Source organism: Nannizzia gypsea, genomic scaffold (genome assembly GCF_000150975.2).
Source record: "Nannizzia gypsea CBS 118893 supercont1.5 genomic scaffold, whole genome shotgun sequence".
Taxonomy (NCBI): domain Eukaryota; kingdom Fungi; phylum Ascomycota; class Eurotiomycetes; order Onygenales; family Arthrodermataceae; genus Nannizzia; species Nannizzia gypsea.
The window spans coordinates 588,996-602,127 of record NW_003345197.1 but is presented as its reverse complement, the minus strand read 5'-3'; the positions used below and the strand labels follow the sequence as shown (position 1 = coordinate 602,127).

Genomic DNA, 13,132 nt, shown 5'->3' with positions numbered 1-13,132 from the left:
TCAACAGTTATGACGACGTACACGGCCTCGCACTAACCTAAGCATCCATCACGGCTACAGGCAAAGGGGGCTGGAGGCATTGAGAATCGATATCATTTCCTGGCGTTAGCAGTTTTTTTTTTTTTTTCCAAGACGTGGGTTTTCTATGGCGCAAGCGGTTTATTTGCAAGCATCCTTATTCAGCTCCTCTGCATACATTCCTTTACCTTTCAGTTCTTCCTTGTTTTTTTCCAAAGTTCTCAATTCTCTGCCTCGGTCTTACTTATACGTCCCTTCTCCACCATGTCTTTATAACATTACCGTTCAATCCCCTATTCCCTATTAACAAACCACGCCTCTTATGTTTCTACTTCTCCTTCGGGTGACATAACTGCTCTATTAATGGTAATGTCTTTTTATTATTTACTACTTTCTCTTTTTCCTCTCTCACTTTTTCTTCGCTCTTCGAGGATTGGGTGTTTCTTCTTTCCCTTTTTCCCGGGCTGGTGGAATGAAAAATAAAAGGCGAGGTACGGTAGGGACAAAATAGAAGATGGCGAGCGTCTTCTCAGTGGTCGCCAAGGGACTGGTTATGAGTTATATAGAATGGATAAAAAGCATTGTTATTGATATCAAATTGCAAGTAAGCATGTTCCTTGAGCTTGATAAATTAGGTACGTACCTCGAACTCTAACTATAGAATGCCAAGACATTATTTCATCACTCCAACCAAAATGCCGAAAAAGCGACTCGAAATCTACAACACCACCACTTTCACCTTTGAGCAAGCTTCTAGGTCGCCCACCATGCATACACCATCGACATTACTCCTCCGCTCCCTCCGAAGCTCTATTTCAAAGAGTGTTCCTTTCTCATCTCGACCATCCTACGGATCCCTCCAACCAACGGTATCCCAGTGTCTTCTCAGGCCCACGCCCTCCAGCATCCGCACCTATACCAGCGACAAAAGCAACCCTAATCCCAATATCCGGGTCCAACCCCGTCCACGCCGTACAACACTATCATCAGCAGACCTAAAGCCCAAATCAAACTACCGCGGCCCACCACCGGAAGGCACAGATGCACAGCACATGACAGATCTTAACTCATTGAACATCCTGTCCGGTGCAGCTGTACCTGCAACAGCCATCGATGCATGCCACCACGACGGATTCCAGTTAAATAACGGCGTGCGAATTGCGGATGGTAACGGGTGCTTACTGGTTGATGGAGAGGTGTTTGTTTGGAGACCGTGGGAGGCTGCAGCTGGCAAGGAGAGGAACTTGGTTAATGAGAAGGGCCAGTGGGAGGTGCCAGAGGGTGCTTGGGGTGCTCTACGGCTTTTGTGGCCGAAACCAGGTACGTGGTTTTAAGCATTGGATACCCGTCTACGTCGGATGTGTCTTCTGGACTGGCTATTTGACGTGGTATGCTAACTTTACGTTTAGATATTCTGATTCTTGGGCTAGGTCCCGCGATGCGCCCTCTCTCACCTGAGACAAGGAGGCATATTAATGAGCTAGGTATAAGGGTTGAGGTTCAGGATACTAGGAATGCCGCTGCGCAGTTCAATCTGCTGGCAACTGAGCGAGGCGTTCAAGAAATTGCTGCTGCTTTGCTGCCAATTGGATAACTAGAGAGGCCAGCCAGTAACCTACCCTTGGCAGTCAAATTGTCTTTCTAGTAACCTTGTAATATAGAGCTATGTATTATAGATGTTGAGTACATGAATAAGTATATAATCCTGTTAAATATATCAGTCAGATATAGAAATCCGATATATTCGGATTTAAGAAGTGCGGTTAAGGTTGGAGGTGGAAGAACTACCTAGTAGCGGGCCGATTTAGGTACGTACCAAGCTACCGCAAACAGCGCTTCTTCCCGTTTAATTGAAACAGTTTTATATCGCTCGATAATAACAGACAGCCAAAGAATACAATCTCGGCACGTCGACACTAGGAGTTCTTAGAGAAATGTCTATCAAGCTCCCAAGCTGGCAGACGGGCCTAAATTTCCTCCTAGGTGCGAGCGCCGCCTTGCTTCTACTCCTTGCTCTAAGAAGGCACGAACTCGGGTTAAGCGTGACTCTGCCTTAATCTAAGCCCAAGCCCAAAATATCTAAGCAGAACTCTGAACTAGTGGAGAATATCATGCTACCTATTGATGAAATATTTCATGTAGATAATGATGGAGATATTCGAAAGGCCATAGTTGAACTAAATGAATCTGTGATGGGCGAATTCTAACGTTAGCTATAGAATACTATTCCGTGGGCGGATCTAAGCTAATTGTGTGTTAGATGGGGCTGCCTTTACCCCTCTAGCAAGCATAGACTTGTACAGAAGCGCAGCCTTAAGAGTCAAGAGTGTGAGGATGAATGCTCTACTGTTTTATCAATAGCAAATGAAGATGATTCGCCTCAAGCTAACTTTATTTAGGTCGTGAAAGCAGTTCTCGAAATCCACGGTTCCACGAAGAGTTACTATCGGTTCCGCAAGCGCAGCCAAATATCCGATTTCCTCTTGCACCTGAAGTCACCTCCCTTTTGCAGAAGTACGCTGAGCAGGGATGCGAACTAACTGACGATGGCACATGCTCAGCCCTATCCAAAGCTCTAAAGAATGGGACAGTTATTTGGAGCCATTTTTCACGCGCGGTGGTGCAGCTTGATGAGCGGATTGTTGTCAAGATTGGATCCAGCATTACCTTGACGGATGCAAATATGACTGCCCATATACGAAGCCACTCTTCTGATATTCCAGTTCCTGAACCCCTAGGTGTACTAACCTTCGATAGGAGAACATATGCCTTTATGAGCCTTATCGAGGGCCGTTCCTTAGAAAATTTGTGGCCAGAATAATCAATCGCCGAGAAATGCTCTATCCGTGATCAATTGAATATTATCCTGGGGAAACTTCGGTTAATACCGTTGCCATCTCAGTATCTCGGCGGCGGAAGCCCACCTCTATGTATTGACTCAAGAATGTGGAAGCGTGAAAGCCCCGAATATATAGAGGGTGAAGGCGAGTTTAACGAATTTCTTCTCTCTGGCAATAGGCGACCAGGCATGGAACCTTACGTGGAGTTTGTTAGACCGATGCTCTATAACAATCATCGTATTGTTCTAACCCACGGTGACCTGCATCCCCGTAACATTATGGCTATTAAAGATGGAGAAGGGGAGGTTCGGGTAGCTGGCTTGGTAGGCTGGGAGGTTGGCGGTGCCTATCCAGAGTACTGGGAGTTTGTCAAGTCTCTCAACACTATCCGCCCAATACGATTCAGCGATTGGCCCTTCTTCCTACCTTTAGAAGGGATAGGAATATATTATGAAGAATATGCCATTGATCGCCTAGTTGACCATTGCGTGACGTAGATTAAAGACAAACAAATAGTATCTTTTGTGATTGAGATCTATAAAAAAACATGCTGATTCGAATCACCATATACCTCAAATAGGCCCTCCTACTAGCTGACCACCGACGACAAGTTTAGTCGGTAATATTTCTTTCCGTTTGTGGCATTTAGGAAGGTCTAACTAGGTTAGATTCCTTGCTTGATCTTTTCTAGAGGATAGGCAAACAACACTCACTGCCTAATTCTCGTATTGATCTTCAACCGCGACTCCCAAAAGAGGGTCCAGGTCGTCGATCTCCGCGACCACGATATTTTTGATATGATGGATACTGCTATCAGGACGGGCAGAGCATTCATCATATTTGAAACTGCCCGCCTCGCCAACGACCTGGAAGATGGCATCCTAAGAAATACACATCACCTTTACAACATCTCACAGCTATGATTATGAAGCTCCCAGTCCCTGCAGTGGCCTTCCCTAGCCCTGTCGAAGGTTTGTTGTGGTATTGGGGTAGTAGTAGTAGTAGTAGTAGAAGTAGAAGTAGAAGCAGGAGAAGGGGGATTCCTAGAGATTCACCAGGGCGCTAACTCAGCTACCATATGGGAAATAAGTGAATTGAAAAAACCGTCAAGTCCCGATCTTCACGCGTAATTTTTGGGACATCATGGTTTTTTCAATTCACTTATTTCCCGTATGGTATAGACATGATTCGCGGAGACAAGAGTCCTCGAATGTATCCAGAGTACAGATTACAGGCGAAGACCAGGCCGTAACTTGAGAAAGATAAACTCCCACGGCAACGTTTCGTCTTCGGTATTCAAGATTCTATATAAAAACAGAAGCAATTATGGCCAACATTCAGAGACTTTTAGACTATCTTATGGTGCCCCCTCCAGGCCAGCCTACCATGGAAACGCACAGATCACCTAACACGTCAAATGACAGTTACAAATGGAGTGATATCCGCAGCGTCGGTCAATGGACTGAATTCACATACGCCCATATTATCCAGCGTTACGGGGTGTTGCTTCAGGAAGCTGAAATTCAGAGCGAACCAATGCCAGATTCTCCCCCACAACCCATACGTACTGAGCCGATGTTCGCAGTCCGTGTTACTACCTACATTCAGAGTCGGCTACGTCGTGCGCTGCGAGCTGGCTTCCAGCATAATACACCTCAGCTTGCCAACCTTACTCCTATTACAGTTGATATTGGTGATGCGGCCCAGATAATCAACAATTTCCGACCCGATATTGCCTTTTTCCACGCTGGTACCCCTCTCGGCTCCTCTCCAAATCGCTGCCCAGGGGACCTCAAGGTGTCATGGAAATGGGGATCTAATTGGCAAACAGCCCAGTCGGTGTTATATCGTAAAGAGTATTTGCAGGTTCTGTCGCAGGTCAATTATTATATGAAACAGCATAACACGCAGTACGGATTTGTCTTAACCAACACTGAACTAGTCCCTATAAAGAGACTCGACGCACGCGGCAACTTGCTGGTAGCGCAGGCCATACCATGGGAAGCAGCAGGACCGGGACGTTTGACAATTCTTCTAGGACTTTGGTATATCGGGATGTTGGGGGCAGATAATAACTGGCAACTGCAGTAGAACATTGGGAAGGCAAGGGGAGGTTCTACATCCATTTTTCACATTCTGTCCTTAATATTGCCCTTGAGTGCCCTTGTCTTAAGCCCTTCAACACCGTTAAGGATAAGGGTTGGAGCATGACTTTCTGAGGGGAGCCCATAAGAATACAGACAGGGTATATCAACGCCTTGAGGGGCCTTTCTCTGTAGTAGGTATCTTATTTTTGTAGGCAGAATATAGCAGTAGGGACCCTCTATTAAGTTTAACATCCTTATTTCAATATACAGAGGTACTGATACCCTTTTTTTCGTCATTATATCTCCTGCATGTCTGTACGCACATATTATTATCCTGCCCTTCTAGTAAAACTTTGTGTTTGGTGGGAGGCCTTGTTTTTGATCCTCAGCCTGTAAAACCTGTCAGTGGCCAGGAAGTGAGCATTGTAAACTGTCTGAAGTACTTACTAGTGCCACTCCGTAGCTCTCGACGCACGCAGTTTCAAATTCAATCCTGTGACGACCCCAGTCTGTAAGATAAGACTCGTCAGGATATGTGATAGCAATATCAAAATCTATCCATATGACCCTTTCTGGGCTACCGGGGACAATCATAATATTCTTGGGATACGAGTCGTTATGATCAACCAAAGCCGAATGGATCTGTTGGATGCCCTTAACTGCCGCGGCCATTCGCTCTTTACTGTAAGTGACACTGTTCATTAACAAAGGGTTTGGCAGGTATTCCATCAGAACTGCGCTTGGAAGACCAGTGTCACGCCTAAAACCGTCTAGATGAGGAGCGAAACTGTTAGGATTTAAGGATAATGTATACCCATAAAACTGTGGCACGTAGCCTCCATCGCAAACACCAGACCGCTTGAGGCGGCAGTAAGCCCGGATTTCACAGCGAGCGCGGTCCAAGTCACGAATCCCGTCATCAGCATACCCACGGTCTTCGTTATTGTGAAACTGGACATAGTTAGAATATTGCGACTTTGAGATATAGTGACAACACGTACAACTTTCAGGACGCGAGGCTTGCCATGATAGTTTACATGGAATATCGATGACGCCTTTGATGTTTTCAGCTTGTTGATAAACTCAATCTTTGTGGGGTCGATCTCGATCTTGAAGCCAGGGTCGAATCCATTCTCCTTTGCGTAAATGGTACCCTCTGGGCCACGCGGCAGCTCGTTGAAATCGGCCATAGGAGGCGGGTTCAGGCTGAAAATGGAGTTAATCAAGGTGTCAAACTTCCTTGCGTATTAACCCCCCTAATCACGGTGGAAAGGTAGCTCGAGAGTAAAATGATGTGAATCATGGCGGGGAGCGTCATTGTTAATGCTCAATAGGTGGCGGTAGGAAATTCCTCGGCCTGGTCATGTGACTGGGATATCCAAAATGGATGGAGGCTTTCTTCTAAAGGGGGATCATTATTTTTACAACCACCATTTAAAAATTTAGTAAATATGTGTAGAAGGCGTAGTTTTATCTCCTCTAAACAGGCAGCCATCAAAGATTGGTTAATGCTTAGAGCTGTCGAGAGTTTAGGTAAGAAATACATTATACCTAAGGTACGCTATTCCGGTATGAGGCTGCTGCAGGTCATGTGCGGTACCTTTCACGTGACCGACCCCGGCTGATCCGATCGCGAGTTTGAGATTCCCCGGCTTCTTAGCATCTTGGAGGCTTCAACAGGGTGTACAACGTACGGAGTACACAGAACAACCACACCGTACATCTTATTACCATATCTTATGCCAGAGTCTCGGTGAATTTTTCTTTCTCTACGCGCATAATATACTCGGGCCCGCGTTGGCTCATCCGACGATGGCGTCCCCTGACCCTCGTCCGTCGAACGACACCGATCGAAACGACGAAGAGTCCACCCTTCTGACCGGAGAGCGAGTTAACCGTAGCATCAAGGATGATTCCCGTCGTGGCCCTCATTTCTGGCGTCAGGTTGGGTTGTTTACCTGGGCTCTCGTTGCTACCGCTATCGTCATCGTCCTTGCAATCGTCTATCAGCATGATCACTCCATCCCGAAAGACCCTCATAAAGCTAGACACACTGGGAAGAGGAACATGATATTCATGGTGTCGGATGGAATGGGGCCTACCAGCTTGTCTATGACTCGCTCGTTCAGACAGCATGTTGACAAGCTTCCTATCGATGATATCCTGACTCTGGACAAACATCATATCGGATCGTCTAGAACGAGGTCGTCCAGCAGCCTGGTGACTGATTCGGCCGCCGGAGCTACCGCCTTCTCGTGTGGAATGAAGAGTTATAACGGCGCTATCTCGGTTCTTCCGGACCACACCCCCTGTGGAACCGTTTTGGAAGCTGCTAAGGCCGCCGGTTACATGACCGGTTTGGTCGTCACCACACGAATCACGGATGCCACTCCCGCCTGCTTTTCTTCCCATGTGAACATCCGTGGTTACGAAGACTTGATCGCCGAGCATCAGCTTGGTGAATATCCTCTTGGTGTACAGGTTGATCTTATCATGGGTGGTGGTAGATGCCACTTCCTACCCAACTCTACCTCTGGGTCTTGTCGTGCTGATGACAAGGATTTGGTCAAGCTTGCAAAGTCTAAAGGCTTCCACTACTTTGACGACCGCAGTGGGTTCGATGCTCTGAAGCAGGGCAAGGCTGCCAAACTGCCATTGCTAGGACTCTTGGCTCCAAAAGATATTCCTTTTGAAATCGATCGACGTTTCCGTGAAAAGGAGTTCCCATCTCTGGAGGAGATGACCAGAACTGCTCTCAAGACATTGAGTGATGCCACCAAGAACAGCGAGCATGGCTTCTTATCATGATTGAGGGCTCTAGAATCGATCATGCTGGCCACGGCAATGACCCAGCTGCTCAGGTCTATGAGGTTTTGGCGTACGACAAGGCATTCAAGGCCGTTCTGGAGTTCCTTGAAAACGATTCTACCCCTGGTGTTCTCGTCAGCACATCCGACCACGAAACTGGTGGCCTTGCCGCCGCAAGACAGCTCCACGAGACATATCCGGAGTACCTCTGGCTTCCCGATGCCCTTGCAAACGCTACCCATTCTTCCGAGTATCTCGAGCCCAAGTTGAACGCCTACCTCGAAGGAAAAGGTCATGGCCAATCCCGAGATAAGAAGCGCGAATACATCCGCGAAGAACTCATCAAGCCTGCTCTCGGAATCGTCGATACCACCGATGCCGAAATTGATCGACTTATCGATAACACCGGCAACCCTGCTGCGTATCTCTTCGCCGACCTTATCAGCCGCAGAGCCCAGATAGGCTGGAGCACCCACGGTCATTCTGCCGCTGATGTTAGTATCTTTGCCTCGTCTCCTCATGACGCTCTCCCATTGGTTGGTAGCCATGAGAACACTGAAGTGGGAAAATTCATTGCGACCTACCTCGATCTTGACTTGGATGCCATCACCAAAAAGTTGAAGGGTGTTAAGACCAAGCCGTCAACCAGCAGCGAAGATTCTGGCCCCGACTACTCCTGGATGGGCAAGCCACTCGACAAGGGCGTGGTTGTTGATGAGCTTGATACCTACCATGGAGACTTTAAGCGCCGCCTAAGAAAGAGGGGCCCTGATGAGCCTGCCCATGAAGAACGATCGGACTGTGGATGCGGTAGCCATTAGTACACTTTCTGTTATCTTACGTTTTTCAGTTTCCTTCTACGATCTTTTTTCTTATGTACCGTTTTGCATTTTTGACTGCTTAAGATTTCATCCCTCACATTGGGGCTCTTAATGGTTGTTGTAGACTACTTTTTCTATTTCCGGTTTTCGATATTCCCAAGTCCATTCTAGACACAGTCTATATATCTAAGCGTAATACGAGCGGTATTCTTATGAGATTTGTTCCTGTCTGCCTTTTTGTATACACTCATAGCTTCAGGGCTGGACTAGACTCTTACTACCAGCTCCCAATAATCAGCAATAGCCGAATTACTGATAGATAACTAGTTTCCAGAGTACCAACTGCCAATTCCTCAATGTGCAAAATCATGCTCCAGGACAAGGGCAAACTGCCTCCAGGCTTCATCTAATAGAAAAAGCCACACAAACGGCCACCATAACGTACTTTCCGGAGTCAACAGACGAAACAGGTAAAAATCCCCTCCCAAAGCAGGAACGCCAAATAACCTAATTTCATCAATATCCATATGCACCTGCACCATTCAACCAGTTCACAATATCACGGTATCGCCCCCAAACCACCTCACAAGTCTGATCCGACAGTCGATGCAGGTATGGTTTCTGAAGTCGTAACCAACAATGCTACGGTCTGTTGGAACACAGTTAATGAGGTCATCGAATGGGATAGCATAGCGTGCTCGCTCTTGCGGGTCATTGATTCGAACCAGTTGCTGAAAGGTGTGAGTGCAGAAGGTGTGGAGGAAAATACCCTGGCACTGGCAAAGGTATCTGACCATGTAGTATCGACACATTATGATTGAGCGTGTCTCTACGGGATTTAGTTAGTTTAAATACAGCCAAAGGGGGCAGCTACGCTCATACTGTAGTAATATATGGCGTTGGGCTCGTGGGGGAGCTATACAGCCCGCAGGTGTGCTGTTGCCCTGGACTAGGACGCACTTTGTCCACCGCCTAGCCTTGTTATAGTTGTTCCCTATCAGTATAGGAATGTATATATTAGTATTCCTTTGTATACCTAGCCAGCAAGTATATGTAACTTACCAGGGCTTAAAGACGGCAACCAGATCTTTCTTGTATTCAATTTGATATGTGGACCAACAGATATGTAGGAGTATGTGAGTGATATGGTGGGTAAAGGAAAAGAAAACCAAAGCAGGTATCAATTTATACTGCCTTACTAGCCAGCACAACATATGTCCTGGCCAGACTCAAGAATAAGACTAAGAAAAGACCCAGAAAAGGAACAGAAAAGAGGCCATAAGAATAGGAACACCACATCTGTCACCATGCTGACTGGCCAGTGGCTTTAACACAGACCAGGGGCCTGTTTGCTTGGTTAGTTACCTAAGGTCTTTGCTTGATGTATGCCAATCCATACACAGAGGGAAGTATAAAGTGGCAGTGAAGATTGAGTGAAAGCCGCACTCAGCCTCAACCGCCACACCGGGGAAAAGATAGCAAAGAAGGGTCATAAAGAGAAGTAGATTGCTTCTCCTTGTTGATATAATGGGTATTTCAAAGCTGGCTGGTATATAGGATAGTAGCAATCTAGTAAAAGTAGTTCTTTAGGCATGAAAGAAATAGAAAACATGATATATTAAGCGGTATGGATGGATATCAAACGTAAGGCAGCAAGGTTAGCATCACTTCCCTAGGCAAAAGTGCCTAGAGGACATAATCTAAGGAATCCAGGTACCTTGACTCTCTCGTTTTGACATGGTGTACAAATGTAGATAAAAAAGTAGTAGGCAAACACGGGTCTGGTTGGGCTGTCAAAACAAACCCCTGGAGTTAACTAGGTACCTCTCAAGGCTTAGGCATCTTTGGCATGCAAACATTTCCCAGCTTGTTCAAAGCAAAGAACTTCGGGCCCCAAGATAACCCTCAGAACCAACATGGAAAGGTCGGTAGTCAGGTGCAGTATCCGGAGAGCTTTGGGTGGCGGTTTCTTGTTTGTTATAGGCGTACTCGGTAACATGCAGCGAATAGGAAAAGCGCCATAGACTGAGCAATGCACACGCCCACAGGTACATACGAGTGTTCAAGGCAGCTCGGTAAGAAAAGCTTACAGCACGCCACCAGTTACCGTCTGCAAAAAATAAGGGTAACCCTGCGCCTGAATATGCATAGAAGGCGGTTGATATGGGGAAGGATGTTTGAAGTTGATGCACGAGAGACATTGGGTGGGAAAATTAAGGTTTGTTTATGAATAAGCAAAAAAATAAAAAACATTAACTAGTTAAGTTTAGGAGGCTAAAAATGGGCCAGATCATACGGAGTACATCAATCAACGAGGAAAGGGGAGAGAAGAGGGAGAGAGGGGGTTTGCTCTAAGGCGATAAGCGAGGTGAGCAGGCGGGAAATAGAGGGTGACTTGGGAGAGCATAACCAAAAACGTTGAGAGGCTGTTGATAGTCGGGAATAAAGGTATAGAAGAAGCAGATGAAAAAAAGGGGAGGCATAAAAACATTAACAAGAAGAGGAGGGTAAAAATGGGGGAATAGCTCAGAGTATGTGCACAGCTGAGACTGCTATTACAAAGTTACTAGTGCCATGATGGCGATGAAAACTGCAAATAGGGAGCCTTGTAGGACTTGGTCTCCAGGAGCAGAGGCACCGCTCGAGTTGCCGTTGCCGTTGATAGGGCCTTGGGAGAAGCCAGTCTGTTGGGGAGAGGAAGGGTCGGAACCACCGCTGCCGCCGTTGCCACCGTTGTGGTTGCCGTTATCACCGTCACCTGGTCGCTTGCCGTCAAGACCAGGACCAGCACCGCTGAGACCAGGAATGACAGCAATTTCGGAGGGGCGGGGTGTAGCGGAACCTCCCTTGGTAGGGCTTGGGTAGTCCTTGTCCTTGTCCTTGCCGTTGCCGAGGAATGACTTGAGAATAGTGCTTTGGTCGGTGATCTTTACGGAGCCTTCGGTACCACTCTCATCGGTGTAGACGTAGGACTTGCTACCTTCGACCTTGGCACCCTTTGGAGGATCGTAGCATTCGATGGTGACAGAATCAAAAGCAGCGTAATAGTAGCCATTCTTCTGAATGTCCTCAGACTTCCAGTCGACGAGACCTCCGGCCCAGGCAATGGTACCCTCTCCGTTGGTGGACAGACCAGCCGGCCAGAGGGAGAGTTGGACACGAGCGGGGGTGGAAGGGTAGTGGTACTGGTGCGTAGTGCTGTTCATGGTGCTGTCACGTTCGAGAGTACGGATGACGTTGCCATCGATGCTCCAGGTAATCGATTCGGGCTTCCAGTCGATCTCATAGGTGTGATATTCTTCGAAAGTATTAGAGATAGATGCGTTCTTGCCTTGGGTGTCTAACCAAAGAGGAAAAAGAGTAACGTTAGCTGGAGGTTGGGGGGATGGGTCACGTTAACCAGAAACTTACAATCGGTGATTCCTTGGTAATAGTAGTTGGTCTGAGCAGTAACCAGGTCGGCTCCAACGAACTCGAAATCAATCTCGTCCTTTGCATCAGACATCAGAATGAAAGCTGTCACTACACCACGTCCTCTGCTGGTCTTTAGCTTGGCGGTGGCCTTGCCATACCACATGTAGTGGTTGTGGCCGAGCAGGGTACCAACAGTGCTGGGAGCCATGGTCAACAGCAGGTTACCACCAGCGGACTTAGGCTCACCACTGGAGACCCAATCCGCCTTGCTAGCATCGCCCAGGTACTTGGTGTTGGGCACAACGCTGTCCAGGTTGTCCCAATTGTACGTCTGACTCTTGCAGACCGGCATCGGGACACACGAGTCCACGGCGAAGGAAGATTTCATATCACATCCTCCCAGGCAATAGGCACCGGAACCACATTCTCCATATACTACACCAAAAGGAAAGAAAGCCAGCCGTCAGCATAATCGGTCTTGTTTGCTTTTATTGTTATTATTTTATAACGAGTATCATCATCCACTTACACGAGCAACATGGCGCCGAGCTGGGACACTTCTGGCTCGGGCTACACTTCTGAGAAGCCCCGGCAACCAACACCGACTGCGCGGAGAGCGCAACGGCGAGCGCCAAAGTGATGAAGCGAGTCATCCTGCGTAACCCTCGACGCTCAACGGCGGACGCAGAAAAAAAAAAGAGAGAGAGCGGGAGGGAGGAGAAGGATGGATATAGATTAGGCCAAAACTCCGTGTACAGGTGGCAGAATTTTTGGTGTGTATGTGTATATATCAGACAGCCCCGAAAAGAAAAGCAACAAAAAATGTGAGATACCAACTCTCACTGTCTCCCAGGGAGCTGCTGTTGCGTATATATAATAATGAAATATGCACGGCGGGTAGTATATTGGCGCACAAAACACGGTAGTTGATCGGGGTCGCGCAGGAGGTGCGATCCACTCGAAACGATTATTTTAAAGAGGGAAAAAGCAAGCACGAACGAAGAGGAGCACAGCGAGCGAGAAGTAGAAGAAGAAGAAAAAGCCAGAAGAAAGAGATTATTTCAGTTCTGGAGTCGCAAACCTCGAAAGGACGACAGGAAAGCGAGGTGACGAGTTTCCTTTCTCGAGGGGCGGACTGGGGTGG

General features: G+C 47.4%; 6 protein-coding genes across 6 annotated transcripts; 4 read left to right on the top strand and 2 right to left on the bottom strand.

The window, feature by feature from the left end:
• Positions 1–713: 713 nt before the first annotated feature.
• MGYG_06069 (DUF498 domain-containing protein) lies at positions 714–1,612 on the top strand (the record flags this gene model as incomplete). The annotated part of the gene is made up of 2 exons (XM_003171477.1): positions 714–1,338; positions 1,428–1,612. 2 exons carry the CDS (start codon positions 714–716, stop codon positions 1,610–1,612), a joined length of 810 nt encoding a protein of 269 aa, XP_003171525.1.
• A 340-nt stretch (positions 1,613–1,952) lies between these two features.
• On the top strand, positions 1,953–3,355 carry MGYG_06068 (hypothetical protein; the record flags this gene model as incomplete). The annotated part of the gene is made up of 4 exons (XM_003171476.1): positions 1,953–2,001; positions 2,279–2,344; positions 2,418–2,758; positions 2,921–3,355. 4 exons carry the CDS (start codon positions 1,953–1,955, stop codon positions 3,353–3,355), a joined length of 891 nt encoding a protein of 296 aa, XP_003171524.1.
• Positions 3,356–4,184: 829 nt separating this feature from the next.
• MGYG_06067 (hypothetical protein) lies at positions 4,185–4,949 on the top strand (the record flags this gene model as incomplete). Its single annotated transcript, XM_003171475.1, has 1 exon — positions 4,185–4,949. The coding sequence occupies one exon, from the start codon at positions 4,185–4,187 to the stop codon at positions 4,947–4,949; it is 765 nt and encodes a 254-aa protein (XP_003171523.1).
• Positions 4,950–5,287: 338 nt separating this feature from the next.
• Positions 5,288–6,135, bottom strand: MGYG_06066 (serine/threonine protein kinase; the record flags this gene model as incomplete). Its single annotated transcript, XM_003171474.1, has 3 exons — positions 5,288–5,335; positions 5,393–5,896; positions 5,947–6,135. The coding sequence occupies 3 exons, from the start codon at positions 6,133–6,135 to the stop codon at positions 5,288–5,290; spliced, it is 741 nt and encodes a 246-aa protein (XP_003171522.1).
• A 622-nt stretch (positions 6,136–6,757) lies between these two features.
• Positions 6,758–8,574, top strand: MGYG_06065 (hypothetical protein; the record flags this gene model as incomplete). Its single annotated transcript, XM_003171473.1, has 2 exons — positions 6,758–7,655; positions 7,727–8,574. The coding sequence occupies 2 exons, from the start codon at positions 6,758–6,760 to the stop codon at positions 8,572–8,574; spliced, it is 1,746 nt and encodes a 581-aa protein (XP_003171521.1).
• Positions 8,575–11,129: 2,555 nt separating this feature from the next.
• MGYG_06064 (UTR2 protein) lies at positions 11,130–12,641 on the bottom strand (the record flags this gene model as incomplete). Its single annotated transcript, XM_003171472.1, has 3 exons — positions 11,130–11,914; positions 11,986–12,423; positions 12,518–12,641. 3 exons carry the CDS (start codon positions 12,639–12,641, stop codon positions 11,130–11,132), a joined length of 1,347 nt encoding a protein of 448 aa, XP_003171520.1.
• Between the last annotated feature and the right edge of the window lie 491 nt (positions 12,642–13,132).